This window comes from Cherax quadricarinatus, chromosome 80 (assembly GCF_038502225.1).
Source record: "Cherax quadricarinatus isolate ZL_2023a chromosome 80, ASM3850222v1, whole genome shotgun sequence".
In the NCBI taxonomy this organism is placed as follows: domain Eukaryota; kingdom Metazoa; phylum Arthropoda; class Malacostraca; order Decapoda; family Parastacidae; genus Cherax; species Cherax quadricarinatus.
In genome coordinates this window covers 7359034-7379033 of record NC_091371.1, presented here as the reverse complement: position 1 = coordinate 7379033, position 20000 = coordinate 7359034, and the positions used below count along the sequence as shown (strand labels likewise).

The following is a 20000-nucleotide window of genomic DNA, read 5'->3' as shown; positions in this document are numbered from 1 at the left end:
ATTGTTATTCCTTACACATGAATATTGTTCCTTACCCTTGATTATTGTTCCTTACCCAGGATTGTTATTCCTTACACATGAATATTGTTCCTTACCCTTGATTATTGTTCCTTACCCAGGATTGTTATTCCTTACACATGAATATTGTTCCTTACCCTTGATTATTGTTCCTTACCCAGGATTGTTATTCCTTACACATGAATATTGTTCCTTACCCTTGATTATTGTTCCTTACCCAGGATTGTTATTCCTTACACATGAATATTGTTCCTTACCCTTGATTATTGTTCCTTACCCAGGATTGTTATTCCTTACACATGAATATTGTTCCTTACCCTTGATTATTGTTCCTTACCCAGGATTGTTATTCCTTACACATGAATATTGTTCCTTACCCTTGATTATTGATCCTTACCCAGGCTTGTTATACCTCGCACATAAATATTGTTCCTTATCCATGGTTATTGTTCCTTATCCAGGATTGTTATTCCTTGCCCGTGTTCACTGTGCCTTGTTATTTACTCAGATGTGTTGTAAATTAACCACATTCTGTGTTCCTTACTCAACTTCATCGTTTCTCTTTTCTCATCCAGGATTATTTCTTGATTCCTCTTTGTCCAGGTTGCTTATTCTTTACCTCGACACACAGGTTGCGTGTGCTGAGCACATGCAACCTGTGAGTCAAGGTGCTCAGGACACGCAACCTGAGCGCCACGGTGCTATTCAAAGGACATGAGTAATCCATGTTTCACATGATGAGTTGTGTGTCAATCAATACCTGCCACTTTCTTGAGTTAAATCAGTGAAGGAGGAAGAGAGAGAGAGAGAGAGAGAGAGAGAGAGAGAGGGGGGAGAAAAGTGAGCTCCAGCTCTTAGTTTGTAAAGTTAGGAACCTTAACCTAACTTTGTAAAACCCTGTGTAAAAGAGAGAGAGGGAGAGTAAGAGAGACAGTGGGATGGAGTTATAGTTGTTTTCACGAACTCCAGTACTTTTCCAAGAACCCGCAGTACTAGGGTGGAGGTTACTATAAATGTGCTAGCTAGAAATAGTCAGAATTCAATCAGAACTGAAGACCTAAAATATACAAAACAGAACTTTAAAATTAAACTTACATTCCCAACTAGAACGTTTGTATACACAATTCTGCACAAATGCAGCATGAATTAAGCATATTTACCGTACTATATTTACCAGTTATATATGCTAGAAGGTCTGCCTGTTTCAGGTGTTACTAGAAGCGAGGTAACTACCCCAGGCAACCACCTTTCTATGATATGTTAGTTAACCAGCCAAATCCTAGGATAGTCGACTCATCTTTAGAGGGATCCGATCAAGCGTGCTTCTTCTGGCTATGATGACATGAAGGATTGTAGTTGTGCAGGATGTGCTGCAAATGCAGATCAAATTCCCCTTAGAAAGCTAAGTGCTACAGAAGTAATAACAGCGTCTGCACTTGGTGTCCCCTGAAAATCTAGAAAAAAAAGTGGAAAATTAAAATCTCTGTTAACTTGAAAACTCTGTGATTGATTAGCCATCATTTTTACTGTTTGCTTTTAGAAATGTAATAAAAAATCTCGTGATTAAATGCATTCATATGATTTTAATTTTTTTATTCAATTAAAAATGAAAATATTTTGCAATTTATAATCCAAATTTTGTGCAGTTGATGACTAAATAGCATGTGGTGTTTAAAACCAGTGACATTTCTCGCCAATGGAATTATGTAACTATGTGTGTCTCCTGTTGCTGGCATCAATTAAAACGCCAACAACAGAAATTACCACCGGGTACATTCTTCCCGCAGTGTAGAAACCATAATGAAAACTTCTTTCTCCACACTGCGGTTAAGTTCCACGAGAGGAATAAATCAGCTCTCAAGACTCACTCCTGCCTGTTATTACTGCGTCGACAAATATATTACCGGCTCCAGAAGTCCTCTCCTTTATTCGCGAGTCCAGCAATGAAGCCAGCAAATACTGAGTTGGAACGCCTGTTGCCGTGAGAATGAATGAGCTAAAACGTTTGTTGGGGGAAGGGAGGACGGCAAGATTAATTCCTTCGAACGTTCTTGTAGTAGAGGGTGAATTTCGTGGAACGTTCGTGTAGTCGAGGATGAATTTCTTGGAACGTTCGTGTAGTCGTGGATGAATTTCGTGGAACGTTCGTGTAGTCGAGGATGCATTTCTTGGAACGTTCGTGTAGTCAAGGATGAATTTCTTGGAACGTTCGTGTAGTCGTGGATGAATTTCGTGGAACGTTCGTGTAGTCGAGGATGAATTTCTTGGAACGTTCGTGTAGTCGTGGATGAATTTCGTGGAACGTTCGTGTAGTCGAGGATGAATTTCTTGGAACGTTCGTGTAGTCAAGGATGAATTTCTTGGAACGTTCGTGTAGTCGTGGATGAATTTCGTGGAACGTTCGTGTAGTCGAGAATGAATTTCTTGGAACGTTCGTGTAGTCGTGGATGAAATTCGTGGAACGTTCGTGTAGTCGTGGATGAATTTCTTGGAACGTTCGTGTAGTCGAGGATGAATTTCATGGAACGTTCGTGTAGTCTATGATAAATTTCTTGGAACGTTTGTAGACTATAGAACTAAAATTACCCATATAATGTTTAACTTTGACTCTTATTTTTGGTATTTTGTAAAAAAATCAATATATATATATATATATATATATATATATATATATATATATATATATATATATATATATATATACGTATATATATATATATTGTCTTTCTCGAATTTAGAATATATTTCTCTTACCTGACATCTGAAAAAAAATTACTTACCTTTATACCCCTTTATGCTTTCTCAGGTATGTCTAATTTTATTTTTAACTGTGGTTTCGTTTTCAAATTGAGGGTTTCTTCTACAGTCTGGGGTTTCTTTTCCTACCTGGATATATTTTTTCAGTTTGGATTTCTCCTTTTTCATCCTAGCATTTTTTCAGTGACGTTAATCATCCTAATTTCAGGTTTTCTTCTTATATTTTACGGTTTGTCAACCTTGGGGTTTTCTTATCAGTGTCAGGAAGACTGTGGCAGTCTCGGATAATAATTTTGTCGCATGATTTCCCAACGTCACTCGCCATGATCAGAGGAGATTATGATTTATGGGTGACCCAACACGGCAGGTCACGCACGCACACAAGCACGTGTGTGTGTGTGTGTGTGTGTGTGTGTGTGTGTGTGTGTGTGTGTGGATCAACTATAAACTAGATCTGGAGGATAGGTAGTAGTAATACCACCAGGATAGCAAAATCTTCCACCGTCTTCTTGAGGTAATGATACAAACTTCTTTATCTTACAAGGGAATCCAACACTTCTATTTAAGTTCCATCACATTCTCTCTACTTCTTCCTATTCCCATCTCCATCCCTCTTATGAATCCATCTTTTCTTTCCTCTCCTCATCACTCCTCTTTCTTTCACCTAAACCTTTTTTCCTCTTTTCTCTCTCATCTTTGGTTCTGCCTCTGTCTCTGTCTGTCCGTCTCTCTTTCTCACTCTTTCTCTCCATTTTCTCGTTTCCTGTCTCTTGCTCACATCTCCCCATCTCTCCCTCTCTCTTCACTATCTTTTCTCCTTCCCACACACTCCTCCCATCCCCTCATTCTCGCCTCCCCACAATCATGTTATGAATGGAGCCAGAGGGGAAAATGCGGGCAGCAGAGGTGTGTTGATGATGTTATTACGACCGCCGCTGCTCTCTGCCAGTGATGCTGGCTGCTTCATCCCCTCTATCTTGAGCATCATTGTATGCTTTGTTGCTCTCTTTCTGTAGGTACACAACACACACACACACACACACACACACACACACACAGAGTAGTCAGTAAGTGGAATAGTTTGGGAAGCGATGTAGTGGAGGCAGGATCCATACATAGCTTTAAGCAGAGGTATGATAAAGCTCACGGTTCAGAGAGAGTGACCTAGTAGCGATCAGTGAAGAGGCGGGGCCAGGAGCTCGGACTCGACCCCCGCAACCTCAGCTAGGTGAGTACACACACACACACACACACACACATACACAACACACAAACACACACACACACACACACACACACACACACACACACACACACACACACACACACACACACACACACACACACACACACACACACACACACACGAGGGTCAGGGGAGACATGATAACGACATATAAAATACTGCGCGGAATAGACGAGGTGGACAAAGACGGGATGTTCCAGAGATGGGACACAGACACAAGAGGTCACAATTGGAAGTTGAAGACTCAGATGAATCAAAGGGATGTTAGGAAGTATTTCTTCAGTCATAGAGTAGTCAGGCCATGGAATAGCCTAGAAAGTGATGTGGTGGAGGCAGGAACCATACATAGTTTTAAGGCGAGGTATGATAGAGCTCATGGGGCAGGGAGAGAGAGGACCTAGTAGCAATCAGCGAAGAGGCGGGGCCAGGAGCTGTGACTCGACCCCTGCAACCACAAATAGGTGAGTACAAATAGGTGAGTACACACACACACACACACACAAGGCAACAGAAGTAAGACAAGGGAGAGAGAGGTGGGTAGATTACATTTTCATGGACTGCAAGAAGGCCTTCGACACAGTTCCCCACAAGAGATTAGTGTAAAAGCTAGAGGATCAGGCACGTATAATAGAAAGGGCACTGCAGTGGATCAGAGAATACCTGACAGGGAGGGAACAACGAGTCATGGTACGTGACAAGAAATCAGAGTGGGTGCCTGTGATGAGTGGCGTTCCACAGGGGTAAGTCCTAGGACCAGTGCTATTTCTGGAATATGTGAATGGCATGACGGAAGGGATACTCAGAACTGTCCCTGTTTGCAGATGATGTGAAGTTAATGAGGAGAATTCAGTCAAATGGGGACCAGGCAGGATTACAAAGAGACCTGGACACACTGGAAGCCTGGTCTAGCAACTGGCTCCTCCAATTTAACCCCGCCAAATGCAAAGTCATGAAGATCCGGAAAGGCAAAGAAGACCGCAGACAGAGTATAGGATAGGTGGCCAGAGACTGCAAACCTCACCCAAGGAGAAGGATCTTGGGGTGAGTTTAATACCGAGCACATCTACTGAAGCGCACATCAACCAGACAAATGCTGCAGCATATGGGCTCCTGGCAAACCCGAGAATAGCGTTCCGATACCCCAGTAAGGAATCGTTCAAGACTCTATACACCGTGTACGTCAGGTCCATACTGGAGCATGTAGCACCAGTTTGGAACCCACACCTGGTCAGGCGCGTCAAGAAATTAGAGAAAGTGCAAAGGTTTACAACAATCTTAGTTCCGGAGATGAGGGGAATGTCCAACGAAGAAAGGTTAAGGGAAATCGGTCTGACGACACTGAAGGACAGGAGGGTTAGGAGAGACATAAAGACATACAAAATACTGCGAGGAATTAACAAGGTGGACAGAGACAGTATGTTCCAGAGATGGGACGCAGAAATAAGGGGTTACTGTTGGAAGTTGAAGACTCAGATGCGTCAAAGGGAAGTAAGGAAGTATTTCTTCAGTCATAGAGTTGTCAAAAAGTGGAATAGTCTGGCAAGTGATGTAGTGGAGGCAGGAACTGTACATAGCTTTAAGACGAGATATGATGAAGCTCATGGAGCAGGGAGAGAGAGGACCTAGTAGCGACCAGTGAAGAGGCGGGACCAGCAGCTGAGTCTCAACCCCTGTAACCACAAATAGGTGAGTACAAATAGGTGAGTAAACACACACACACACACACATACACACTTCTCGAATTTAATCCTGCCAAATGCAAAGTCATGAAGATAGGGGAAGGGCACAGAAGACCACAGACCGAGTATAGGCTAGGTGGCCAAAGACTGCAAACCTCACTCAAGGAGAAAGATCTTGGGGTGAGTATAACACCGAGCATGTCTCCGGAAGCACACATCAACCAGATAACTGCTGCAGCATATGGGCGCCTGGCAAACCTGAGAACAGCATTCCGATACCTTAGTAAGGAATCGTTCAAGACACTGTACACCGTGTATGTCAGGCCCATACTGGAGTATGCAGCACCTGTTTGGAACCCGCACTTGATAAAGCACGTCAAGAAACTAGAGAAAGTACTAAGGTTTGCGACAAGGTTAGTTCCAGAGCTAAGGGGAATGTCCTATGAAGAAAGATTAAGGGAAATCGGCCTGACGACACTGGAGGACAGGAGGGTCAGGGGAGACATGATAACGACATATAAAATACTGCGTGGAATAGACAAGGTGGACAAAGACAGGATGTTCCAGGGAGGGGACACAGAAACAAGAGGCCACAATTGGAAGTTGAAGACACAAATGAGTCAGAGAGATATTAGGAAGTATTTCTTCAGTTATAGAGTTTTCAGGCAGTGGAATAGCCTAGAAAATGACGTAGTGGAGGCAGGAACCATACACAGTTTTAAGACGAGGTTTGATAAAGCTCATGGAGCGGGGAGAGAGAGGGCCCAGTAGCAACCGGTGAAGAGGCGGGGCCAGGAGCTAAGACTCGACCCCTGCAACCACAAATAGGTGAGTACAAATAGGTGAGTACACATATACAAATTCACACACACACACACACACACACACACATAAACACACACACACACACACATACACAAACTCATACACACACACGCACACACACTCATACCGGTGAAGAGCAACCGGTGAAGAGGCGGGGCCAGGAGCTAAGACTCAACCCCTGCAACCACAAATAGGTGAGTACAAATAGGTGAGTACACACACACACCCACTCATACACACACACACACTCATACACATACACACACACACACACACACACACACACACACACACACACACACACACACACACACACACACACACACACACACACACACACACACACTCGCAAATACAACAGGCCTAGTGTCTAATCGACATGTGCCTAGGACAAAATGGTAACTAACTAACTAACACACACACACACACGCACACCTACTGATAATGTGAGGAATCACAAATGCAATTGGAAATTCGCTATTTTTCCACAGGGGTTATTTTGCATATTGCTAAATAACCTTTTTACTGTGCTCTTATTGCATATATATATATATATATATATATATATATATATATATATATATATATATATATATATATATATATATATATATATATATATATATAATGATAACAATGCCTATATTTCAAGAGGCGAAAGCATCCATTAATCACGGTCTGCTGGAAGGTGGAAAGGTCCTGAGGCAGGAAGAGGGATTGGGGAGGTAGATAGGGGAGTGGTGGGGAGGTGTGTTGCAAATGTTGGGTAGGGAGAGTGGCAGGGAGAAAATGTTGGGTAAAACAGAGTTATGGAGAGGAAAGGTGAGGGGGGGGGAAGGTAGAGTTAAGGTGTGATGAGGGTTGGGTTCAGGGAGGAGGAAGATGGATGGGTAGGGTAGTGTAGGTTAAGGTAGGGTAGGGTAAGTTAAGGTAGGGTAGGGTGGGTTAAGGTAGGGTAGGATGGATTGAGGTAGGTTAGGGTGGGTTAAGGTAGGGTAGGGTAGGGTAAGGTAGGGTAGGGTTGGTTATGGAAGGTAGGGTAGGTTATGGTAGGGTAGGGTAGGGTGGGTTAAGGTAGAGTAGGTTAAGGTAGGGTAGAGTGGGTTAAGGTAAGGTAGGATAGGTTAAGGTAGGACAGGGTGGGTTAAGGTAGGGTAGGGTGGGTTATGGTAAGGTCGGGTAGGTTTAGGTAGGGTAGGTTAGGTTAAGGTAGGGTAGGTTAGGTTAAGGTAGGGTAGGGTGGGTTAAGGTAGGGTAGGGTGGGTTATGGTAAGGTCGGGTAGGTTTAGGTAGGGTAGGGTAGGTTAAGGTAGGGTAGGGTGGGTTAAGGTAGGGTAGGATAGGTTAAGGTAAGGTAGGGTAGGTTAAGGTATGGTAGGGTAGGTTTAGGTAGAGTAGGGTGGGTTAATGTAGGGTAGTGTAGGTTAAGGTAGGGTAGGGTAAGTTAAGGTAGGGTAGGGTGGGTTAAGGTAGGGTAGGATGGGTTGAGGTAGGGTAGGGTGGGTTAAGGTAGGGTAGGGTAGGGTAGGGTAAGGTAGGGTAGGGTTGGTTATGGAAGGTAGGGTAGGCTATGGTAGGGTAGGTAGGTTAAGGTAGGGTAGAGTGGGTTAAGGTAAGGTAGGATAGGTTAAGGTAGGATAGGGTGGGTTAGGGTAGAGTAGGGTGGGTTAAGGTAGGGTAGGGTGGGTTAAGGTAGGGTAGGGTGGGTTAAGGTAGGGTAGGGTGGGTTAAGGTAGGGTAGGGTAGGTTATGGTAGGGTAGGGTAGGTTAAGGTAGGGTAGGGTGGGTTAAGGTAGGGTAGAGTGGGTTATAGTAAGGTCATGTAGGTTTAGGTAGGGTAGGGTAGGTTAAGGTAGGGTAGGTGGGTTATAGTAAGGTCATGTAGGTTTAGGTAGGGTAGGGTAGGTTAAGGTAGGGTAGGGTAGGGTAGGTTAAGGTAGGGTAGGGTAGGTTAAGGTAGGGCAGGGTAGGTTAAGGTAAGGTCGGGTAGGTTTAGGTAGGGTAGGATAGGTTAAGGTAAGGTAGGGTAGGTTAAGGTATGGTAGGGTAGGTTTAGGTAGAGTAGGGTGGGTTAAGGTAGGGTAGAGTACGTTAAGGTAGGGTAGGGTGGGTTAAGGTAGGGTAGAGTACGTTAAGGTAGGGTAGGGTGGGTTAAGGTAGGGTAGAGTACGTTAAGGTAGGGTAGGGTGGGTTAAGGATGGGTAGGGTTATTTAAAGTGTATGCCAAAAGCAAGGAGAGTGTCTTGTTTTTCAACTTATCATATATATATATTTATATATATATATATATATATATATATTATATATATATATATATATATATATATATATATATATATATATATATATATATATATATATATATATATATATATATATATATATATATATAATAGATACTGACGATATGTTGTGGAAAAAAGTCACATGATCAGTCACTAAGACATTTATGTCGGCGACATTTCGAGCACCAAGAGCTTTATCTAACCTAATACTTATTAGCTTAATAAGGTTCTTAGAAAACAAAACGTTACCAATATAAATATCTTAACGATTGCTCTAGCATTAATTTTCTTAACTAGCTACCAAATTCCGTACCACACTCGGAGTATGTAACTGGTAAAGACGTTTCGGTTCGTAGTGAGCCATTATCATTACAGCAGTCAACTTTTAAATAACCAGAAAGGAACGAGAGGTCTAAAAAATACCACGGAAAATGTGGGCTATTTTCGAATTGTAAAAGCCTCTCTGTTGTGCCTTTTAGTCTAATAAGGAATTGTTCTTATACCTACTATATTTCCCTTGTTCACCTGGTAGTAAATAGGTACCTAGGTGTTAGTCTACCGCTGTAGATGGAATCCTAGGGAGGTTAGTATATGGGATAACAAATCCTAACAGTGGAAAGGGAGGGAGGAGGAGTAACGGGAAGAGAATAGGTAGGAAAGGGAGGGAGAAGAGAGGCGAAAACGAGAGAAGGGAGATAGGTAAGGGTGTTGGCACGCTACTGGATTTATTGATGATGTTATTGACAGGCGAAGTATTTGGTGAGAGTGAGACGCGTGGGTGGGAGAGGGTGGGTGGGAGGGCATGGATGGATGGGAGAGGGTGGGTGGGAGAGCATGGGTGGATGGGAAGGAATGGAGGAAAGAGAGAACTAGTGAGTGGTAGAGAAGGAAACTGAAGAGTACTGAAGCACGGCCTCAAAGTACAGAATACTTTCTGTATCATTTATTATATCTTCCTTCTAACATTGTTAAGATTTTCCCATCTGAAGAGTTCGTCAGACTTAACGTTACGTGTGATCCTCATAACGAATTCACATTTATTATTATCTAAACTAATTTTTATTTATTATCCTCATATAATGAGTATAACTTTTCGTAATAACATCTTCTTTAAATTAATTACATGCATTTTAGTCCACATTTAAGAAGTGTTTGTGTTACTGATATCTGAACGTACCTTATCAAAGGTATCAAAGGCTCCTAGTCCTTTGTTTACATATATTTAGATACACAAACTTAGTAACTTTATGGAATAATGTTTGGCCACTGATACCTAATTTTCCCTCCTGACATGACTGTATTAAGTCGGTTTCCTTAGTAAGAACATGATCCAGTGTCTTACAAAGGTAAAGATATGGAGATAATAGTGTAAAAACTGTGTATTTGGTTATGGTTCTGAGGCTAAATTGTACGATACTCCTGTAATTAACTCTGTGATTTTTTATGTGAGTTTTGACGTGCTAATAACCCTCACTGTTACGCTCTTGGACATTTGGCCCACGGACATTTCTCCGAAGGACATTTCTCAGAAGGACATTTCATCGAAGAACATTACTCCGAAGGACATTTCTCCGAAGGACATTTCACCGGACGGACATTTGGCCGAACTGGAATTCATCACAGCATGATTCCCAGACATTAAATAGTGGAAATAAAAGTATCAAACAGAATTAAAAACTCCGTGAAATAACAAACCTAACCTAGCCTAATTATCCTTTCGGCCATATGTCCTTTCGGTGAAATATCCGTTCGGCCAATTGTTCTTCAGTCAAATGTCTGTCGGTCAAGTGTCCGTCGGTCATCTTCACAGCCACACACTGCTAGTTATGTCACTGTTATCTACTGATTTAGCTTCATTGTGCATAATTGTGTACTTTTTTAAGTTTAATCTTTGTGGTCAGTACATTATTCCAGATACTGTTGTTATCCTTTTGTTGAAAGAAATTTTAACGAAGAGTCGCAGAGAGAGTGAGAGAGAGAGAGAGAGAGAGAGAGAGAGAGAGAGAGAGAGAGAGAGAGAGAGAGAGAGAGAAAAGGGGGAAGACGGGGAAGAGAAAGGGAATGAGAAGAAGGGAAAACAGAGATGGAATAGCCTCCACCATCTTGTCTCCTTTAAGACAACAAAGCAACATTTGTGGCTTCGTTCCGATTACAAAATTGTCTTAAGAGCGCGACACAGGCGACACGAGCGACACTGGAGAAATAGCGAGAGGGGTGACGTCGTTTACTAAATTTTCTCTAAAGAGCTTAAATTGTCCGTTAAATTTGCATGCATGTGATTGTGCGTTTGGCTTGTGTCTTTGTTTGTACTGGTGTGTTTGCTCTTGTGTGTGCATGTTTGGCTAACATCTTTGTTCCACTTGCGTGTTGATTTATTCGCATACTTCCGCGTTTGTTTTGTGTTTGTTTGCATGCTAGCTTGTAGAGCTGCCATGTATGTTCATGGAGAGGTACATACAAATGTACAGGTGACAGTAGATACATTTGTAAAGGTAGAGGTGTATAAAGAGTTAATACGTTAAAAAAAAAAATTCTGTAATATCTGTGATCAATGGACCCCTCAAGGAAGGTTCCTTGATGTTGGTGAGGGGCTCTTGATTTAGGGAATTGGATCTGTGCTCCAGTTCCCCGAATTAAGCCTGAATGCTTTCCACATCCCCCCTCAGTATAATCCTCCGGGTTTAGCGCTTCCCCCTTGATTATAATAATAATAATAATAATGTGGTCAATGAAATGCGATCAGCCTGAATAAGAAATATGTTTTTACGTTAATTCTCTTTTAAGTTAATTCAAAGTGATGGTCTTAATCGAAATGTGGATGAACTACACAGGTAAATTATTGTAAATTACCCCAAGAAATGATCAAAGTGAGGACTTAAAAGGGAGCCAAACTCGAGAGGAATGTTTAAAAAGCAGTGAGACTCCGGTAACGTCCTGATGTAGGTGAAGACGGGGCAGCGAGGGCGAAACTACGATCCTGTATCAATGCCCAACGACCAATCACGTTGATGGGACCTAACTACCACTACTGCTGTTACGACCCCACCTGCTATTTTACTGCCAAATTTGCAAAGATGCAATTTCAAGCTAAAAGCCTTTTTGCTGTCTGCAATTTGGCACATATTTTGAGATTACTGCCCCCCGTTAAGTCAGTTAGAAGGCAGGACCTGCATTCCTGAAGCCATGACCTGAGGTTTCCTAGCCTCAAGCCACCTGCTGCCTCTGCTTCAAGCCATGACCTGCTGCCCCTGCTTCAAGCCATGACCTGCTGCCCCCTCGCCTGCTTTCATCTACCATAATAATAAGTCACGAACAATTCTTACTTTAAATCAAGTGTTATTATGATTTTGAAAGAGAGAGAGAGAGAGAGAGAGAGAGAGAGAGATGTTCTTCGTAAGAGCATCGTGCTGGACTGGATACAATAAAACGTATGCAGGCAGCCTTTTATTATTTTTACGTCTCTGGGAAACTTTAACGAGTTAGAAATTCTTAGCTTCCGTCAGCCAGTCACATCAACTTGTGTGTGTGTGTGTGTGTGTGTGTGTGTGTGTGTGTGTGTGTGTGTGTGTGTGTGTGTGTGTGTGTGTGTGTGTGTGTGTGTGTGTGTGTGTGTGTGTGTGTGTGTGTTTCTGTCTGTTACTGTATTTCTAATAAATGTGATTATAATAATAAAATGATAATAATAATAATAATAATAATAATAATAATAATAATAATAATAATAATAATAATAATAATAATAATAATAATAATAATAAACGTAATAGCAACAATAATAACAGTAACAGCAACGTTAGAAACCAAATCTAATCATCCCATGTTTGAAGATCATTGTTTTAAATGAACTCCAACAGCCGGCCAGGTGGTAACATTTGATCCCAACCTATACCCTAGAAGAGGCAGTGTGCTCCCTGGCCACGTCCACTGACATCTCGGGATAACTACTAGCTCTGACAGCTGGAATTAGTGTGGTTTAATCTGCTAAAAGTCTCTTGCAATTTTCCTTTGAGTCTGTGTGGCATTATCTTGAGTTACTGGGCGCTGATGGTGTCATTACAAAGTGTTATTTTTCCTGCTTTTAATCCCAGCGTCGATGTCGTGATCATTATGTATATGATAAGAGCAATTTGGGAAGGCCAAGTACTTGAATTGAATATTAAAATCAATGGTCGAACGACCTAAAAGACTATTAACACAGAGATGTGATATTGAACACTAAGTGCAAACTACAGGTATTTACAGGTAAGTCACATAGAAGAGATAAAATTTTGAAGATGGCGTTTCGGTCTGTCCTCAGCCATTAGTAGGTCACGAATATTGTGATCTTCATTCCTCGTAAACTGTGTGGCCCAGCAGAAGCAGCGTGATCGTGTGGCCCAGTTGAGAAAGTGTCCCCTGGTGGTGTAGCATAGCAGAGGTAGTAGTCAGGTAGAGTGGCTGAACTGAGGTAGTAGTCAGGTAGAGTGGCTGAACTGAGGTAGTAGTCAGGTAGAGTGGCTGAACTGAGGTAGTAGTCAGGTAGAATGGCTCATCTCAGGCAGTAGTCTAATGTTTCAAAGACCAGGAAGGTCACAAGTTGTGTTGGGAGAGTGGCAACCCTGCATCAGAGCTGTGAGTTATCCTGCTAAAAGCTTACATGTTCTCCACAGCCTAGGATAAATAAAAGTTCTTATATATATATATATATATATATATATATATATATATATATATATATATATAAAGGTCAAAAATTCCAGGTGATCTCCCGGCTGCTCGTTAATCTGTGCTACACTGTCCTCTCGTAAATTACCAACTCGAGTCGTCTGGTCCAAAATTTTCATCACATCGTCATATATTAAAAGGTGTAATTACAATCCAGAGAAAGAAAAAAAAGCTATTTCAGTTTCACTTTCTTTTTTTTTTAGCACACCTAAATTGCCCACAGTCCTCCTGTTGTTCCGTTGTCCGAAATCCCGGGCTATACGTATCATGTTTGTCAAGCCAGTTTCCTGCTGCTGCCTGTGTACATTGTCGTTTCATAGACATGATTCCTGTTCTCGCCTGCCAACATTCCTGGGCGTCGTGTTCACCTCTGTGTACACTACTCATCAGGGATACATGACCTGTGTTCCATACACGCTCTCCTTAACACCAGAAGACTTGAACCTGCCTCGCATGGGCCAGTAGGCCTCCTGCAGTGTTCCTTCTTTCTTATGTTCTTATGTACGTGTTTTTATTTGCATATTTCTTAGCTTGACTGGAAGACCCTTCACGACTAGGCCTTTTGATCCGAGGAACTGGAGCAATCCTCCACTTCCTCGTATCAAAGCTGATTACTCATAGTTGACTATTTACCCAAGACTAATATATGTGAAAAGCAAAATAAATGTTTTCCGTTTTCTATTTAGTTTCGTCTGACAGTTACTGAATATTTAAAAAAAATGTTGAATGTTCTATGAGGATTTAGTGAAAAAAAAAATGGAAATTTGGTGAAAAATATGCAATTTTTTTTTAATGAAAATAATGATGTCATATGATTAATTTAAAAATATGAGATATTACTATGGAAATTTAAGTTAAGATTTATTAACAGGCTGGGACTAATGAGAACAAGTTGGTGACTTAATAGACGAGCAGGAATGTGTTCTTGAGACACATCTGAGAGACTGAGAAAGTTCCTGGTGGGCGAAACGTGTTTCAAATTTTGATACTTAGGTGTGGCAAATGTGGCTTATTCTTCAATTTGACGATATTAAACACCTTAAATCTAATTATATCATTATATTAATGGCATACAAAACCCAAAAATAAGTGAAGTAGATACATGTGCAACACTTAGGTGTTTTTACTAGCGAAACGTGTCGAATACACAACAGGCTTCCTCAGTTGAATACAGAGTTGATTTTAGGTTAGGCTAGGTAAGGTTAGGTTAGGTTAGGTTAGGTTAGCTAAGGTTAGGTTAGGTTAGGTTAGCTAAGGTTAGGTTAGGTTAGGTTAGGTAAGGTTAGGTTAGGTTAGGTAAGGTTAGGTTAGGTTAGGTAAGGTTAGGTTAGGTTAGGTTAGGTAAGGTTAGGTTAGGTTAGGTAAGGTTAGGTTAGGTTAGGTAAGGTTAGGTTAGGTTAGGTTAGGTTAGGTTAGGTTAGGTTAGGTAAGGTTAGGTTAGGTTAGGTAAGGTTAGGTTAGGTAAGGTTAGATTAGGTAAGGTTAGGTTAGGTTAGGTAAGGTTAGGTTAGGTTAGGTTAGGTTAGGTGAAGTTAGTTAAGGTTAGGTTAGGTTAGGTGAAGTTAGGTAAGGTTAGGTTAGGTTAGGTAAGGTAAGGTAAGGTTAGGTTAGGTTAGGTTAGGTTAGGTAAGGTTAGGTTAGGTTAGGTTAGGTTAGGTTAGGTTAGGTAAGGTAAGGTAAGGTTAGGTTAGGTTAGGTTAGGTTAGGTTAGGTTAGGTAAGGTTAGGTAAGGTAAGGTAAGGTTAGGTTAGGTTAGGTTAGGTTAGGTTAGGTAAGGTTAGGTTAGGTTAGGTTAGGTTAGGTTAGGTTAGGTTAGGTAAGGTTAGGTTAGGTTAGGTTAGGTTAGGTTAGGTTAGGTAAGGTAAGGTTAGGTTAGGTTAGGTTAGGTTAGGTTAGGTTAGGTTAGGTTAGGTAAGGTTAGGTTAGGTTAGGTTAGGTTAGGTAAGGTTAGGTTAGGTTAGGTTAGGTTAGGTTAGGTTAGGTTAGGTTAGGTTAGGTTAGGTTAGGTTAGGTAAGGTTAGGTTAGGTTAGGTTAGGTTAGGTTAGGTTAGGTTAGGTTAGGTTTGTGAGGAAACAAGTGTCTCCTGACGCTGGTCTTAGTCATGTGATAACCCACCAGTAAGCCAGTCTTCCGCTGGCTTACTGGTCCACCCCTTTAAAAATTATGATCATAGTTATATACTGGAGGCAGTATATAACTATGATCATAATTATACTTCTACTTTATTTATTCTTCTAATGTTATCATATTTTTACCATTTTTCTTATTTCTTTTACTTTTCCCTTTTTTTTTCTTTCCATTTCCTAACCTTTATAAAAAATCGTATTTTATTGCTTTTAAAATATTTTCTAGTTTGTTTTCACTTTTGAAATATTTTCAGTTTATTTTTTTTACATTTTCTGATTTTTTCATGAAGAATTAGGATCCAAAATTAAGGTGCGTACAGCCTATGACAGCTACAAACACTTCATAAATTAAGGTGCGTACAGCCTATGACAGCTACAAACACTACATAAATTAAGGTGCGTACAGCCTATGACAGCTACAAACACTACATAAATTAAGGTGCGTACAGCCTATGACAGCTACAAACACTTCATAAATTAAGGTGCGTACAGCCTATGACAGCTACAAACACTTCATAAATTAAGGTGCGTACAGCCTATGACAGCTACAAACACTTCATAAATTAAGGTGCGTACAGCCTATGACAGCTACAAACACTTCATAAATTAAGGTGCGTACAGCCTATGACAGCTACAAACACTACATAAATTAAGGTGCGTACAGCCTATGACAGCTACAAACACTTCATAAATTAAGGTGCGTACAGCCTATGACAGCTACAAACACTTCATAAATTTGTCGTCCTCCGGCTAGTCTGAGAAAAAAGAAGAAAAATTAACTTGGTGTTATTATATCATTTTTACCTGTTGGTATAAAACTCACTGACGGCATCGAAAAATCTGATGAAATTTTTGTCCAACAGGGTAATACATAGAAAAAAAATTCCCTACTGACTGTGAATCTCTGCGCCAAAAAAAAAAAAAAGAATTTTATATTCTTAATTTTCAAAGAATTTTTTCATTATATGATATATATTTTTTGGGGCAGATTATCCAGAAAGCTGAATATTTAAAGTTAATATTTATCCGCATTTTGACTATGGCATGAAATTTTTATAAACAGTTTTGTGAAGTGTTTTATGAGTTATTAATTAAAATCCGTAACTTTATGTACACTGCACTAGCCAAGGACTCGAACCCATGTTGTACTGGCCCGCCTCATGGTGAGCTAGAACCACATGACGCTTTAACCCACAGGACCATCCATTCCACCCAGTAGGTGTTCCTGTGGGTTAAGGCGTCATGTGGTTCTAGTTTACCATGAGGCGGGCCAGTGCAACATGGGTTCGAGTCCTCGGCTAGTGCAGTGTTGTTATTGATCAATACTACTGGTTACAATTATATATATATATATATATATATATATATATATATATATATATATATATATATATATATATATATATATTTATATATATATATATATATATATATAACAAGAACAATTTATTTTAGCCTAACCCAACTAAATATATTTTATATATATATATATATATATATATATATATATATATATATATATATGCCGTGCCGAATAGGTAAAACTTGCTATTTTAGCTTAAATAGCAACGTTCTTCGTGCCCGAATGAAGCACGCGATAATTTGTATATGCAATAATTTCGCAAAAATAATTTTGAACCTAACGAAAAAAGTATATTTCATTGTGTTTGTTTATTATTAAATTATTACAAACTTATCTAAATTATATTTAGTTGGATTAGGCTAAATTAAATTGCGCTTGTTATAATAAGGTTAGGTAAGTTTTCTAATGCTCTTTTGGTACAAAATTATTAAATTTTACATTAACATAAATTAAAGAAATATATCCATAAACGTATAAGAGAAAATTTTAGAAAGAACTTAATTTTAATGAGTTCGAGTACGAGGAAGGTAACTTATATGAAGAGATTCAGGAAAACTGGTTAGTCGGACTTGAGTCCTGGAGGTGAGAGATGTAGTGTCTGCTCTCTGAAGGAAGTATGTGAATATCGCAGTTTGAACTTGAAATTTCGGCGTGCTTCTGGCAAGACGGTGATGGTGTGAATGACGGTGAAAGCGTTTCTTCTTTTACACGTCGCCTTACCTTGGTGGAAGAAGACTGGTTTTTAAAAAAAAAATAGAAGAACGATTAAATATTTTACACCCATTTTGGAGAGATTAGCTAAATAGCAGGAAAAATAAACAGAACAGTCAACTGCCTTAATGCCACTGAATAGATTTTTGTAAGCAATTTGATAAAGCCGCTTACGAGATATTTAAACTCCAGCACCCCCTCCCCTTTCCTAGGTAAATTAAAAAAATTAAGCTTAGCTCCAGCTTTTCTCTGATAATCTTTTATAATTGCGAGTATCCAGCACATACTCTCGGTTTGGTGAATAAGCATTGAGAATTTCAGCCATTTAGTCCTCTGAATAAATAACAAAAAGGCACAATACCGTGACTGGAACGATACACAAATAACCCGCACATAAAAGAGAGAAGCTTACGACGACGTTTCGGTCCGACTTGGACCATTGACAAAGTTACTTTGTCAATGGTCCAAGTCGAACCGAAACGTCGTCGTAAGCTTCTCTCTTTTATGTGCGGGTTATTTGTGTATTTAGTCCTCTGGTCAAGGATGGGAGAAAAAAGTGTGACCTGTAAGGCATTTGTCACTGATTTCAAAATTAATATTTTAAAAAATAAATAGTAAGTGAGGTTTAATCCCGTGGTCCGTTTGCAAAAAATTTTTTGCATTACTGACACCAATGCAGACTGTATAGCACAGCATATTAATACTGTAATATTATTACAAACGATAGAATATTTTATATATAGGACCAGTGATATTTTTTTATTAAAAAATTAGTTAATTATATACTGCCTTGAAAAGGACAGTTTAGAACAGCCATAAGCTACTGGTTGGGTGGGCTAGTACTTGTTAAAAACCTGTGTCTCTAAAGTGGCAGCAGTGACAGGCATTAACCTCCTCCGTGGTAAACATTTCCAGAGAAAGAGAGTCAGAAGGTGGTCTAATTAATGTCGAGCAACCGGCCATCTTCACCTGTCTGCATATGCTGTAATTATCAAGATTGATGGACTAATTGACTCCAGGCTGAGGGACTGATCACTTCAATCTTCTCCCGATCTTCACTATTCTTTTTTTGTATAAAACTGATGAAGTCATTGTGTGGCGCCGGTTCTCTGAACCATTTATCTACATCTCCTTGACCTCTGACCCCCTAATCCCTGACCCTTTCACCTTTGACCCCTAATCCCTAACCTCCGATCTTTCACGTATGATTCCCGTATAGTAACATAGGTTGTTCTTAATAACCTAGACACATATGCAAGACTTGGGTATCTATACTGAGGAAATGTTTCGCCACGCAGTGCCTTCATCAGTCCTGTGCGAAGGAGAATGATGATCAAAAGGAGTTTGAGGTAATCAGTCCCTCAGCCTGGAGTCGATGTAATCAGTCCCTCAGCCTGGAGTCGATGTAATCAGTCCCTCAGCCTGGAGTCGATGTAATCAGTCCCTCAGCCAGGAGTAGATGTAATCAGTCCCTTAGCCTGGAGTCGATGTAATCAGTCCCTCAGCCTGGAGTCGATGTAATCAGTCCCTCAGCCTGGAGTCGATGTAATCAGTCCCTCAGCCAGGAGTCAATGTAATCAGTCCCTCAGCCTGGAGTCGACATAATCAGTCTCTCAGCCTGAAGTCAACATAATCAGTCCGTCAATATAGATTCTTAAGTGTTACATATATGTCTAATTTATCGACATGTCGGTTCTCTAAACCACCTGTCTACATAGGTTGTCGTTCTTCGGTAGTTACGGCCGGGAAGCGTGCGGAGTGGCAGCCTCGCAGGACGAAGGGCGCCCTTGAGACACACAGGTTTAATACAGGTAAGTTGCCATGCGTTAAATAATTGTATACCATTCTAGATTATATTAAAAATCTCCTTTAAACGGAAGGTGACTTTGATGTTGGAGAAGAGTTCTTGCTCCGAGGAACTGGAGTTAATCTTCCCTTGAAGGTAGATTTTATGATAAGACAGCCAATGCGAGTGAAGAACAAACGAACGCACGGGCATACATAGCTCGCAAACAGGAGAGAAATTATTACGACGTTTCGGTCCGATTTGGATCGAAATGTAGCCATAAGTTTTTTTGTTATGTGCAGGTTATTTGTGTATTGTTCCAGTATTGTGCCTTTTTATTAATATTAATATTGTTCCAATATAGTGACTTTTTATTAATATTAATAATATTGTTCCAGTATAGTGCCTTTTTATTAATAATAATAATAATAATAATAATAATAATAATAACAATAACAATAACAATAACAATAATAATAATAATAATAATAAGAATGGT

The 20000-nt window shown here is 40.2% G+C and overlaps 1 protein-coding gene across 1 annotated transcript in view; it reads left to right on the top strand.

Moving 5' to 3' along the window:
* The window catches only part of LOC128702302 (zwei Ig domain protein zig-8), a 123077-nt gene that overhangs the window by 77406 nt on the left and 25671 nt on the right, over positions 1-20000 (top strand). Inside the window, exon 2 of the mRNA XM_053796486.2 lies at positions 19452-19526. Coding sequence (XP_053652461.1) covers positions 19452-19526 — 75 coding nt within the window. The remainder of the gene's footprint in view (positions 1-19451; positions 19527-20000) is intronic.